This window comes from Tenrec ecaudatus, chromosome 18 (genome assembly GCF_050624435.1).
Source record: "Tenrec ecaudatus isolate mTenEca1 chromosome 18, mTenEca1.hap1, whole genome shotgun sequence".
Taxonomy (NCBI): Eukaryota; Metazoa; Chordata; class Mammalia; order Afrosoricida; family Tenrecidae; genus Tenrec; species Tenrec ecaudatus.
In genome coordinates, this window is record NC_134547.1 from 70,910,357 (window position 1) to 70,924,822 (window position 14,466).

General features: G+C 47.8%; 1 protein-coding gene across 1 annotated transcript in view; it reads left to right on the top strand.

Moving 5' to 3' along the window:
• Positions 1–1,523: 1,523 nt before the first annotated feature.
• Positions 1,524–14,466, top strand: part of HSD17B2 (hydroxysteroid 17-beta dehydrogenase 2) — a 51,428-nt gene continuing 38,485 nt past the window's right edge. Inside the window, exon 1 of the mRNA XM_075536743.1 lies at positions 1,524–1,794. Within this exon, the coding sequence (XP_075392858.1) occupies positions 1,524–1,794 (271 nt within the window). The remainder of the gene's footprint in view (positions 1,795–14,466) is intronic.

Here is a 14,466-nt window from a genome sequence, read left to right on the forward strand (position 1 = left end):
GAAGCCACCAGCAGCAACAAGGGAGACAGACTGGGCTTCCTGCTCCAGCAAACTGTTACAGTCTCAGAAACCCACACAGGGTGGGCGCTATGGGTCAGCATTGACTCAATGGTACTTTTGTTGTTGTTGTTATATGGCCAAAGGGCCAGACAGTCCCCACCCCGATTTTTCCCACCCGTTTACAGGCTTGGAAGCTCACAGGAGCAGCTCTACTTTGCGCTACAGGGTTGCTGTGGGTCGGAATTGACTTGATGGCAGTGCTTGGTTGTTGGTTTTTGGCCCCAGGGTACTCTTTCTTGTCTCTCTTGCTAGCCATGTGCACACCCCGCACCACCATGCTCAGCCCCTTTAAGAGTCTCAGTCCCTTACACACAGGTGCTCTGAAGCCAAATCGGAGGTGGCCTTGGAGGCCATCAGCATTGCTGGCAATGATTGGCAGAGCTGCTCCTCCAGGTCACTGGATATTGAGTCAATAAATTGTTGACCATAGATCGAAATCAATCACTTACCGTGCCAACTCCGGTATGTTAATTCACTAAACCTCCCCTAGCCTCAGTTTCCCTCTCTGTGAAATGAGCATATCGATACCCACCTAGCAGGGTTGCTGAAGGTCCCAGAGAGACTAGCATTATGGGTGGGGGTGGGTGGGGCAATCTGCTAATGAACAATGTACTCTTGCCTGCCGCCCCAACCAGGCAACAGAGTTGAGAATTGAGAGCATGAAGCTCTGAAGCGCAGTGCTGGGTGACCTGGAGCAAGTCTCTTCACCTCTCTGAGCCTCGGCTTCCTTGTCTGCAAAAACCACTAGGATAGATGCCCCTTCAGGAGGATGCTGGATTCTAAGAGACTGCACATGTCCACTGCTGAGCCCCAGTGCCCAGAAGGGGGGCTGGCGTGGAACAAAGAGAAGGGATGGGCGAGGAGCTGAATGTAGCCCTGTGAACTTGATCCGAGAGGTTATCTGGGTGTTCTCTCACCCTTCAAGCCAGCTGGATTGGCACTTCAGGAGGCCAAGGACATGAACCTCATCAGTAATGTCACCCACTCCCTTTCAGCTTCCAAACTGCACAGGCCACGTGCCTTTTCACACATGGAGACTCAGTAGACTGAAAGAGTGAAGCTGAAGAGAGGGCTTTCTTGCCAGCTGGGGGTTTTGCTATTTACCCTTTAGCTCAGATTCTGTCAATGATTGTCCAACCAGTGTTATCTGTCTGGAGGTGGAGGGAGCAGCTGCGTTAAACACTGTGTGTGTGTGTGTGTGTGTGTTTACGTGCAGGGGTACCTGTGGGGGTTGGAGGGCCCTGTCGTAGAGGAAGTGCCCTGGTATTTATAACAGACTGCAGGCCAGTTTAAACTCCACACTGGAATTGTGTGCCTGCATAAGTATGCTTAATCCTGCTTATTCACAGAGTGCCAGGGCTGTTCTTGCCTTTCCATTCATATAACCCAGGCCGTCTCTTGCCAGCCTTTACCCACCAATCTCGCTGGCCCCGGGGACGTGGCGGTGCCTCTGGTAGCTGAGAATGAACACCAGTGTCCCTGAGCCAGCAGCATGGCTCTGCCTGGCTGTTGTTGCAGTGTTGGCGGGGACGGTTGTTTGCAAATTCAAGAAGAGCCCCAGGCAGGTGGGGAGCAAGGCTACCTACTTGGTGGGCCTCTGGGGAGCAGCTTGCCTGCTCCTCATGCCCTTCTACTGCGGAGTGCTTCTCTTTGTCCTGTCCTGCTTCCTCCTCTTGGCGTACCTATATGGGCAGGAGCTGTTACCTGTGGACCAGAAGGCAGTCCTGATCACAGGTGAGTGGCCGGATTCTGGCAGCTGTGTTTGCAGAGTGAGGGGTCATCTCAAGGGGCTTGAAGGCCCAGTGCTGAGAGGGTAAGAGCGAGGAGGGGAAGCAGCAGGCTCGAGGGTGGACAGGTGCGAACCTGGGTGGAAGAGAAGATAGTAACCCACAGAAGGGAGAAGAGGGACAAAGGAGGTAGGGGGACAGGGAAAGCTCTCGGGAGGTCTGATGAGTTGTTTAAATCGTCGAACGAATATAACAACCCTGGGCTGATATGGAAACCCCCCACCTAATTCACACCTAAAGACATTTAAAAAAATGGTTTGTGGGAAATGGAATGAAAAGATAATGGGGGCCCCTTCTTCCGCCCTGTCCCCCTGGGGATGTTTGAAACTCTCTTGTGCTTGCATTGAACAAATAGCAAGGCACACACATCCCAAACCTCGCTGAGTGGTTTTTATATTTTAAAAGACCCATTCAGTGTCCATGCAGAGCCTGCTTTGTCCTTATTAAAAACTGCCGAACTGTTCACGAGATTGGAAAATGTAGCTCAGGGAGGAATGTAGGGGGAAAAATCATACCAGACCCAATGACACGGCCCTTTTCATGAGCTTTCTTATCAAAATACATTGGATCTAAGACGCAGCTGGAGGCAACATCTGTTGCCTATTTTCTTTAGCATTATCAAGCCTTCAGGTTTCTTAAAGCCCCCTTCTCAAGATAAACTTGATTCCACTGGGTTCTATTTCCTAACACTGTCACACAAGGCTCCCTTTGTTAAAGATTGAACATCTATAGTACTTAGATTATGGAAGCATGCTCTGAACAAAAATCTTCATAGGAGGTATTGAGAGGGTTATTAATTTCAGAAGATACCACTAAATGAACCAACCAACCAAACAAGCAAACACTGCCACTGAGTCTATTCCAACTCAGTGACCATACTGGTTAGAGCAGAAAAAGCAGCAGCAGCAAAAAAAAAAAAAAAGAGCAACATCAGCGATGACAAAGACCTGGTGCTGAGCCTGGCAGAGCAAACCCAGGGCATTGCCCCCACACTGGCACATTAGCTCCAGGGGCTGGTGGGGGGAGGGAGGGGAGCATGGCATAAGATGGTGAGAAAGACGTCCCTAAGCAAAGGTTTTGACCATTTCCAGAGCACAAGTGAAGTGGTGTTAGCTGTACGCGTCCTCGTCCCCTGGGAATTCCCGGAGGCTGCTTTAGCGTCTGCAGCACTTTGTTCGGAGCGCCGGGAGTTGGGTCGCTTCTGGGCCTGGGCTCTTCCTGCCTTCGGTGTGCGAGACCAGCAGCAACATCAGCCTCTCCTGGTCCCTGGTGGTGGTTTGTCGACACCGCGCAGGCACTCACTTGGATGAAGAGCTTTGTGGCTTGGTTGGGTGCTGGGGAGGGAGCACGGGCTCCCGTCTGAGTTCTTCCTTGGCTAATCATCCACTGCCGGCACGCCTCATGTTTCTGAATCGGATCAAGCCGGCCGGTTTCTAGACTCCTGGCTTGTCCTCTGGGCTGCTGGTTCCCCCCTTGGCTTCACCTTCAGCTGCCACGGTGAAAGAGGATAGACCGATTCCCCTGAGTGGTAAAACTGGTTTGGTTGCTTGTGGGGAGCTGGAGGTCAGAGAGGCTTTAATTGGGATAACTGGGTGTGAGCCAAACTCCCCAAATGCTGACAGGGACTTCCTTGGCCCAGGATGGCTGACCAGGAGCTCATCACCCCTTGGCTGGGCACCGCTGGGAGAAAGGTTGTTCTGGCTGGTGGATGGGGGCCACAGCGGGTGTTTGGACCCTTCACAGAGGAAATTCAGAGGCTCTCAAGTGACTTCTTCTATCTTGCCATTCACTTTTTAACCCATGAACAAAGCTCTTCCTTGAAATGAAGTGCAAGCTGACGCTTGTTGGAGTTTTGAGAAAGCGGCAGAAAACGGGCTACTTTAATCAGTAGGGGGAAAGATTCCGAACAATTCAAAGGTAGGGGAGTTGGTTGATATGGGGTGTTTACTGACCCCTGGTGACCCCTGGTGTCATGTGGACTGGGAAGGCACTACAACTGCTGGGTGCCTCAGGGGCTGGGTGCCCAGCTGCATCAACCGTCAACATCAGAACCGTCAGAATCCTTCCAGGCCAAGCTTGCCCCCAGCGTGTGCTTTCTCCATTGACGGGCAGGAAGGCAGCCCACGTACAGATGGCAAAGTGGGAGAAATATGAACAAGAGTAAGAATAATCCCCAGATTAGGCAAACCGACAGACAACCGCTGGGTCAGTAAATTCAAAGGGCCACGGCAGGGGAGGCTGGCAGGAAACGGGATCTACCAACAATGAGCCCAAAGAAGCGGAAACCCCCAGGAACTGACTGTGGTGAGAGCCGGGAGCACAAGCCCTGTGAGCGGTCTCGAGCCACTGGCATGTAGGAGATGGGAACGGTATGTGGGTGAAATGGTTGAAAAAGAAAGGAAGTCCCTTGGGAAATTACTTACTTAGTTTAAAAGCAAAGAATAACGCCGAGGGCTCCGGCTGACAGGACTGGGGCGTGATCCCCTGGAAGTCCCGTCGCTTCTGAGAAACTCCTTTCAGGAAGCAGCCCTTCCAAGGGGAATAGCGGGGAAGGCCATGCAAGCCTTAGGAGCACCCAGGCTACCCTTGGGGTTGCTGGGCGAAATCAAGACTCCTCTCCTGCTCGCTTGCCACGTCCGTGTTCTTGATGCCTTGGATGCATGTATGGAATCCAGGTCCAAGGCAGAGCGGCGCAGCGGCAGGCAGTGCAAGCTGCTGACCTGTGTTTGACGTCTTGTACGACAACCCAACAGTTGGGCAACACAGCCCCAAGGACTAGTTCCTGGATGGCCCACTGCACGGTCAGAAAGCTTAGCGTGGTGAACACGCTGCCGCCGCCATCGCTCGTGTGGCTGAGTTGATTCTGACTCACGGCAACTGTGTGCACAGCAGAACCAAACACTGCCCAGTCTGAGCCACGCTCATGCTGGTCCCCGCGCCCGAGCCCGTTGTTGCAGCCGTTGTGTCCATCAATCCCGTGGACATCCATCCCGTGGAGGGCATAACTGCCTGCATTTCCGCGACCGAGATGTCGTTTTCTGGTTCTTTGTCATTCAGATCACAGGGAATGCCATGATGGTTGGATGTCGTTCTACACACGGGTTCCAGTGGTATTAATGGGACAACTGCAAATGAACTAGCTCAGTGAGAGCAGAACTCAGTAAATAGAAAGCAAGCCTGACAAAAAATAATCATCATTTCAAGTTGCTTTATGTTTATAAATCAATGCACCTTTTTTTGGTGGGAGGTAATACAAGAGTGGGGCAAAGAATTTGGTGGTATACCTCCAAATCCATCCATGGTCTTTTACTCAGAATCACTCTAGTTTTGGAACTCTCGCTCTCAAAGATTTAGGGTCAACTACGGAAAAGGGGAGAGCTGCAAAGCAAAATGGCGCACGCTCTCGGTCGTTCTGCATAATTTGCCGTTTGAAACAACACAGCATCAAGAGCAATCAGAATGGGCATACATCCCAGGGCATCCTCTGGGCGCATCATTGTTCGGCCAGTAAGAATGCCAACCACAGGATGACATCACAATATGGAAGCCTCCTTGGGCCAAGGGAACAAGACCACAACAGTGTCAACTGCAGGGAAAACACGGGTGGCAAAGACTTCTGGGATGGTTGGGTTAGAATACATGGGCGTTTTTCCCTCCCCAATTTGGCCCATTTCTCTTGTTCAGTAGACAGGCTACTTAAAGGGAATGGAAGAAATAATGGAGCAAAAAAGCCTAACAGAAGGGTCCCTTGAGGAAGAGGCATTATAATGTATTACAAAGTATTATCATGAAACATGCGAAGACCTGGAATTAAAAAGCCCCAAAGGAACAACACACTCACTGTTTTACACGCTGAAAGAACTGAGGAAAAAAATTCAAGAGTTGTAATCGCAAAGGATTCTATAGGCTACCACAATGGGCTCATCTATTGTGAGGCTGGCACGAGGCCTGGCAGTGTCTTGTTCTGTTGTATACTGGGTAGCCAGGCACCAGAACCTAGTTGCTGGCACCTAATAACAATGACAACATGTGTACTGTGCTGGACAATAAATCAGGAAGGTCGAATGAGAATTGATGCACTTGAACAATGGTATTAGTGCAGAATACTGAATATATCATTGACAGCCCCCCAAAATACCCTGAAGGAGTACAGCCAGAATGCTCCTTAGAAGCCAGAATGATGAGACTTCGTCTCACACACTCCGGACATGTTATCCAGAGGGACTGACCCTGGAGTGGGACATCATGCTTGGTAAAGGAGAGGCTCTGCCAAAAAGAGGAGGACCCTGAACAAGGTGGAGGGACACAGTGGCTGCCACAATGGGCATTGTAAGGCTGATGCAGGGCCAGGCAGTGTCTTGCTCTGTTGTAGACAACTATGAGTTGGAGTTGACTCAGTGGCCATAATGCATCCAGCTTGTTGCTGTTCGTTGTCGGCCCGGATTCCTGGCGACCCTATGCATCCCTGACTGAAACTCTGCCCAGCCCCGTGCCATCTTCATGATGACGGGTACGTTAGGCCCACTGTTTCTGCTATTGCGTCAGCTCATCTCATGGACGAGTCCCTTCATGTCTGTTGTCCCTCAACTTTACCAAATATGATCCTTTCCTGAGGCACACAGCTAGTGCTCAACACAACTTGTTGATTTGAACAATACTTTGACTAGAATTATCAGAATTGAGTATGGCAGAGGATTGATTTATCAGGGGGCGGTGGAATGGGGTCTATTGGGGAGCATAATATAGAGGCCTTTATTTTATGCTCCTAAATAAGGGTCCACGATGGATGGTGACTTCGTCTGGGAGTTACTAAACATGCAACAAAGGCTCTAAAGTGCAACGTCATTGACATTATCTTGGAATATGGACTCCTTGGGATTGAACATTAGGTTACTGAAACGGGTAGATGTTGTCAACAGAGACTAAGGTAAATTACTTCTCTGTCCAGAGCTTTACATGCAATGTTGATATAATCCTCACAGCCCTAGTGCCTTATAGTTTGTGAATTAGAAACCAACATCGCTGAGTTAATGAAGAGCAGAGAAGGGATGGAATCTAGATCAGATCGACCAGTCACCAAAAGCCTGCTCTTACCCTCGATTGTAACCGTGTTAGAACCATAACTATATTGGCTCAGGGACAGGAATGGACAGGGAGGGAAACATTGGAAGAGAATGATGGTGTGAGAGGTGTGATAGGGTGAGTTTGACTCCAGGTTGGGGTTGGAGGGCAATGAAGGGAAGTTCCAGTGGAAATGTCATTGGTGGGTGGAAATCCAGAACTAGAATTTGCTTAAGTTTGCACACTAAGATAGGAAAATCTTGAGCAACAGCATGGTGATTGAGACCACACAGAAAGAGGTCATTGAGACTTATATTAAAGGGTTAATGCAATCTTTAAAGACCCCAATCAAGCCAGTGGTCATAGTGACCCATAGGTGTCAAAGTAGGACTGTACTACAGAGGGTACCACAGGTCACCAGGTCTTTCTTCCAAGTTATCTCTTGGTGGATTTGAACCTCATTAATCATTAGCACCACCCAGATGCCTTCTGTGTAGGCACTCAATGAGTCTACAGACTAGTAAATGTATCACATTATTTTTCACATGAGCACATACCCTCTTCTCTCATCCCTTTGAGGCTTTGACTCCTGTAAGAAAGCTTGAGAAGACCCCCCTGCTCATCATTCACTGACTCCCTTCACAGCCAACACTGTGCCTCAGCAGCTGTAAAATAAAAAACAAAATCGACTCTCAGACTATTTTGCACATTAGCCATGTAGGCCTGGCAGTCTCCTGGGGGTCCCGGGTTGAACCAATGGTTCATGTGCTTGGCTGCGAACTGAAAGGTTGGGGGTTTGAAAGGTGAGGGCTTACCAAAATCACAAATGACCATTAAGTCAGACGAACCATCTCCCAATCCCCGAATATCTTTTCAAGATCAGCCCCATTTTATCCAGTTTACTGAATAACGGCAGTGACAGGGAGCTCACTACCTTTTTTTTAAGGGGAAATCATCCTGTTTTTCACACACAGTTTACAGTTATAAATATGTCCCATTTAATCAAGCTATGCCTCCCGGAACATCCATTAATGTTGGATTGCCCTGGGAACTTACACAATCTACTTAAAGCATTCCTTTTGCATAATAGCCCTTGGGGGGGGGAACTATATGAAAACTGCATTGTAGCCAAGTCTTTGAACAAAATCTTCTCAGTCCTTTCACCATTCCTCCCATGGCCTAGTTTCCAGAATTGCCTCATTCGACTCAGCCTCTTTGGGATGCCTTCCAGTTTCTTGACATTCCCTTGAGATGTTGACTCAGACTCAGCATCCTGTGCCATATTGGTGTGCGCACTACAAACAAGACTGGAACTAATATGATGAAATTAAATCCGGAAAGGAAAAAAACACACACAAAGCCAGGCTCCCCACTGCTTGTTATTGGCTGCTTTGGTGAAGTCAATACACAAAGCCTTCTTTTCCCGAAGGGAGTCTCACATTGAACTAGATGGAGAAGGAAAGCAACCCAAGAGACTGAGAGAAGGGGGCTGGGGAAATAAAAGCAATGACTTTGGTCGGAGATGTGTGGAATGAGCGGGGTGGCGGGGTGGGGGTTGGGGGGCACACTGGTGGAGCGGACCAGATGTCATTTGGAGAAATGGGGCTGAAATTCACCAAAGAGAGCAAAAGTGACCATACAGTGAGGTCAGTTGGCCATATTTGGTACGACAAATGCAGCTCTGCATGCTGAAAAGGCATGTGAGAGAAGTGTGGAGACAGAGATGAGGACACGGAGAAAAGCCCTGGAGCCCACCCACATGTCCAGGAGAGGAAAACAGACCTGGGTCATGCAGAGTTCTTACGGGTAGCATCCAACATGGTGCCGATGTTACGTGGGATGAGAGAATACTCCTGGACTACAGATTAGTTTCAGTAGACAGTGTGGGAAGGAGCTCCAATCCTTGGTGAGGGAGTGCTCTTCGTAGGTAACTTTAACTTTAGATAACGTGATGGGGAACAAGAAAGAGCAAGATGGGAAATTTGATCCAGGGGATAACAGCAGAATCAAGAGAAGAAATTTGGGGGAGGCAAAAGTGATTTTGGAGGCCCACGGTGGAAGGAGTCAGTGAATAAAGTTTCAACAATGCAAAAGGGATTGCTTTGGGAGTCAAGGAAGTCACAGAGCAAAAGAAGATGTTGTGGGTGTCTGTGCTTTAACTCTAGCTAGGCTACAGGACGAATATGCAAAAGACTAGACTAGGTCTGACTGCATTTCCTTCCGCGCCAGCCCCCAGTGACAGAGGGTGCTGACAGCTATCTGGAAAAGAAAGGAGATTGCAAAGACCTTGTCCCCAAAGGCTGGAAGAGATGAAGTAACCCTGGAGCCCCCCCCCCCCCACAGGAGAATGGCACTGAGTAAACAAGAGACATGTGGGACAAGAGGAATAGACACACAGGTAACATCAGAACCCCCGGAACGATGGACAGAAAGTGTAGCCAGCCAGTGAAGCAGCACAGAGAGAATTTTATATAGATAGCGCTCCTTTGATAAGCCACAACTTACAACAGGGGACACACACACACACAAACACACACACACACACACACACACACCACTTTGGGATGGTTCCTCTAATCTAGGGATGTTACCCGTCCTTCTCCACCACCATGCATCAGAATCATCTGTCAGCTTTTTAAAAATACTGGTGCTTGGGCATTTGCTCTCTGAGTTCAGCTCTACCTGTTTTGAGATCGGAGTTGGGCACTGGTAGTTTTATACCCCAGGTAGTTTTGTACCTGTCCCAGGTAAAGCCAATGTGTCTTTGGACAAGCCTTGGTCTTTCCCAATGGCTAGAAAAGGGCATCAGGTTTGGTGAGACCGAGGACTAGTGAAAAAGAAGACAACCTTAAGAAATAGATTGACACAGTAGCCTGTAGAATGGGCTTGTGTTAGTCTGGGTAGACTAGATAAATAAATCCTTGGAGACACTCATATGTGATTTAAAAAGAACTTTATATACAAGAGCAATGGTATATTGAGAAAACATCCCAGCCCAGTCTAGATCAAGTCCTTAAGTCCAGTATTAGCCCATATGTCCAATACCAATCTATAAATTGCTAATGAAACACATGCAATGGTGCCAAACGCAGGATGATCACAGGCCAGTGGATGGGAAGTCTTGTGGATCCAGTGGCGGTAGAGGCATCTCAGCACTAGCAGTGGTCTCCACATAGCTCCTTAAGCTCCCGGCTCTAGCATAGCTCCATGTGTCTTGTCTGCAGAAATGTTGCGTCCTGATTGACAGGACCCCTTCACTTGTAAATCTCAAATTGACAACAGATTATGTAACCACAACAGGGTTCAAGCATGAGCACAGTGATGGAGATGGTTTGGGAGTGGGCAATGTTTCCTTCTGTTACACGAACAGTGGTCATGAATCAGAATGGACTCCATCAGAGCCCTGAGTACTGTCATTCACAGTCTTGTGTAAGCACCCCTCTCCGATGCATTCCATTTAATTGGGTGTCTCAGTCTTTAAATATCTAACATCTTGATTTGGGGGTTCCTACCATTTACCCCTCAACTTGGTAAATTGCACTACCGGGTGCCCTATAAGAGCCAAAGTCTCAAGAACCTCTCCTATCCTGTTTCCCCTCCTCTCTCCATCCAAATCCAGATCATCCTCAGGACTGCCATGATTACTTCCCAAAGGCGGCCAACGTTTCTCTCCAGTCTGCTCCCTGGCCCCCCTGATTCTACTCATAGTCCTTTAACCATTCTCAGCAGAGGAGCTCGTGTGCCCCCTCTCTGTCTTAAGACCCGTTGAAGACCTTCTGCTGTGCTGAAAAGTAAGTCCCAAACTCTTGGCCAAGACCCAAGTTCCTTGCCCAGTTTGACCTCTCTCCTGGCACACTCCTTGAAACATCCACCTTTTCTTGGCATCGTAGCCGAAGCACATGCTGTTCCTTCCACCTGAATGCTTTTCGCTCCACCCCTTTCAGGGCAAACCACTTCTTCACTTTATATCTGAGTCTGAAGCAGGGGCTTCTCAATCTTAGCAGCCTTGACATTTTGGGATGTAAATTTCTTTCTTTCTTGTGGTGCTTCCCTGGCAATACCAGATAATTGGCAGCTTCTACAATCTTCACCCATCAGATACCCATAGGATTCCTTGTGAGTTGTGACCACCAACAATATCTCTAGATGTTGCCAAGTATCTCCTATGCGGGCGGAGGTGCGAAATTCCAGTTGAGCATCACTGCTCTGAAGGCTCCACATGACCTGGCCCTTGAAATACCGCTCAGACTCAAGTTCAGTGATGCTCCTTTGCACCTACTGTTGTTTGGCCAGATTGACCTCCTCATGCTTCTTCCAACAACCATGTTTCTCTCTGGGGGTCTTTGTGCCTGCTCCTCACTCTACCTGCTCCACCCTTTCCCAGGATATCTGTTCAGTATTTCGGAGTTGCCTTCCCTGACCCCATACGAACACAGGGTCCTCTTCCCTAGTAGCTTCGTGTTCTTCTGCATAGCACGAAGCACCATTTGTCACCATATGCACTTCCTTGTTTACCAAATGTGTCCCACCTCACTCTATAAGGCAGATTCAGTGGAATAGGGAATAGGATGGTTCTATACCCTGCTGTATCACCATGAACTGGAATCAGGGCTGGCTTAGAGCAAGCTCTTAGGAGTTGTTGGAAGGTTACTGAATGAATACATGAATGGCTCTTAGCAGAATATGCAGGACACACAGGGTGGCAAATGTTGGGACATGCACGAGACGACGAGAAAGCCATAGCAACTGGAATGGAAAGCAAGTCCTGAGGATGGGAAAAAAGCAGGACGCTTGCTTGGGTGTGCACATCTTGTAGGGGTAACTGAAATCCAAGCAGAGCACTATGTTACTTTAAGGATTTAGATGTGCCTGACCCACGCTATTGTACTTTCAACTGCCTGGTGCACGTGAAAGTTGGGCATTGAATAAGGAAGACTGAAGAATCATCGATGCATTTGAATTATGGTGCTGGTGAAGAATATTGAAAATAGCATGGATTGCCAAAGAACTAGCAAATCTCTCCTGGAGGAAGTCCAGCCAGTATGCTTCTTAGAGGTAAGGATAGCAAGATTTCATCTCATGGACTTTGGACACGTTCTCATGAGAGACCAGTCCCTGGAGGAGGAAATCACACTTGGTAGCGTGTCAGTAGGACAGAGCAAGACCTTCAATGAGATGGATTAATAAAGTGGTTGCAACAATGGCCTCAAACACAAGAACAACTGTGTGATGGCTCAGGACCAGGTGGTAATTCATAGGGTCGCTCTCAGTCAGAATCGACCGGACAGCACCTAACAACAACAACAACAGAAAGCAAGTGGGAGCCAGGGAAGGTGTATGAGTGAGGGAGAGATATGGGAAGGATGGAGTAGAAAACAGAAGCCTGCTACTAGAACCTGATGCAGCAAAAGCCTGCTTCAAACCAGGAAATAGAACATCATTGCCCACGTGAGCAGGATGACATTCCTCATGTGTACCATTCCTGATGGATTGGGGATGTTGGGATGAAGAAGGTCTAAGGGGGCAGATGCTTTGCTGGAACAGTGTCCACAATGACATGAGAAGCAGGTACAGGGCACAGACATCCAGGAATTGCCTTTCCCTGTTGTAAGGAGCTGAGTCAGTGACGGTGATTAATTATGAAGCAGAAGATAGAGAACGTCTTTGTATCTGAGAGAGACCTCTTGGATTTTTGAGTAGGGTGTTAACCAAATCTGGCAGGCAGCATCTTGCCCCATTAGATGTTCAAAGCTGTTCAGTGAGTGTTTGGCCAGGTGTTGGCAAAAAGGACATCCCGTCAGTCAGGAAACACCTTTACTGTGAAAAAGATCTACAGGGACATTAATAATCCAGCCCTTGTCAGATAAAACCATAGATAAAGTTAGAAAGGAGGAACCATGCCTCCTTAGGACAATGGACCCATTGGCTTTATCTCTGGGGAGTTACCCCTTTTTGAATTTTGTTAATCTTAAGTAAATTTACTTTTTCTGAAGTAATGAGCTTCTTTTTTTTTAATGTATTTGCTTGGCATGTTTTTACAAGTGTTATCTGCTTGTTGCCTTACTAGTTGGAATCTTTAACAATTCAGCTCTGCTAAGCAAACCTTGTGAAACTAGAAAAGAGCGAGCAAAAGAAGCCCACCAGCACCCCCACCCCACCAAAGGACTAGTGCGGGGACTCAACCTATTTAAGGGGAAAGCAGGCAAAACTGATCTATGCTGTGAGAAGTCAGTAGGAAGGGATGGGGGTGGTGGGAAGGAGGCACAAGGAGCATGTCTGGTGAGCAGGTCAGATTCTGTTTGTCCATCTGGGTGCTGGTTTTCCAAGTGGATTCACTCTGAAATGCTGCCCAGCTCTGGGCACTTAAAAAAACAACAACATGCACTTATTGATAAAAAGTTAAAAAAACAATGAGTATAGTTCTCTATCTGTATATCTTGTTGGGTGGTCCAGACTCAAACTAACCCCATGTGACTGAGTGGAGCTGCCCATGTGGCTCTTCTAGGCTGCCATCTTGGTAAAAGCAGAGCTTTCTTCTGTAGAGACATTGGGTGAATGCAAACCACTGACCTTCAGTTAGCACACAGGCATTCCATTGCTGAGTCACCAGGGCAGATGGAAAATCAGCAACTGTTATTGCCTTTAATAACGCCATCAGGTAAAACATACACTAGTCATTGACTTACAAAGATTGACTATATTCACATAGAACATGGTGTGTGAAAAACAAACAGCATGAGCTTTAGAAATCAATCATTGTGGTTTGGGAGTTTGCACTGAATCCCAGCTCGAATTTAAGAATAATAAGTTTTTACATCATGGCTCTGCTCAGTGCTCACCCTCAGGAAGGAAACACAGAAGATATGGGTGCCATAGCAAAGTGTGGTGAAGAAACTAGATGGTGCCTGGCTATCAGATAAAATAGCATCTGCGGTCTAAAAGGTTTGTTTCCAAATAAGCAGCCATCTAACTGAAATGTCAACTAAGTCTGTAAGGAAGAAGCTTTCCAACATCAGCGACCAAGGGATTGCATAACATATAATCCAAAGCTGAAGGAGGAAATAGTATCCGAGCCCAAATAATGAGATTCTGGTTGGCAGAAGGCTATGGGTAACAGTGGAAGCCCAAGATACATTTGTGAGATCTATACAGGAAATAAGCCTCCGGTGATTTCCCTCTACACATAATGGAGCGATGGGCACAAATGATAAAATGGAATTGAATAGTTAAACCCTTGACAACTGATTGCTGCCACTACCCCATACACGTTGAGCACGATATAGTTTATCATTTCTGTAGGTTTTCTTCTTTATATCTGATGTATTTTGCCTTTGGGGGTAGCCCTCTTGAAATTTTGTTTTACATATATCTTTTTATTTCGCTACATGAAACCCAAGATTGATGAACCTGTAGAGGCAGCAAGTAGAATAAGGGTTCCTGGAGGGAGGGGTGCAGTGGGTGAGGGGGTAAAGGGAAGATGATAGCAAGGCATTTAAGGAGAAAAAGAATGTTTTGAAATGGATTGTGGCAGCATTTGTACAATATTGCTTGATGTGAT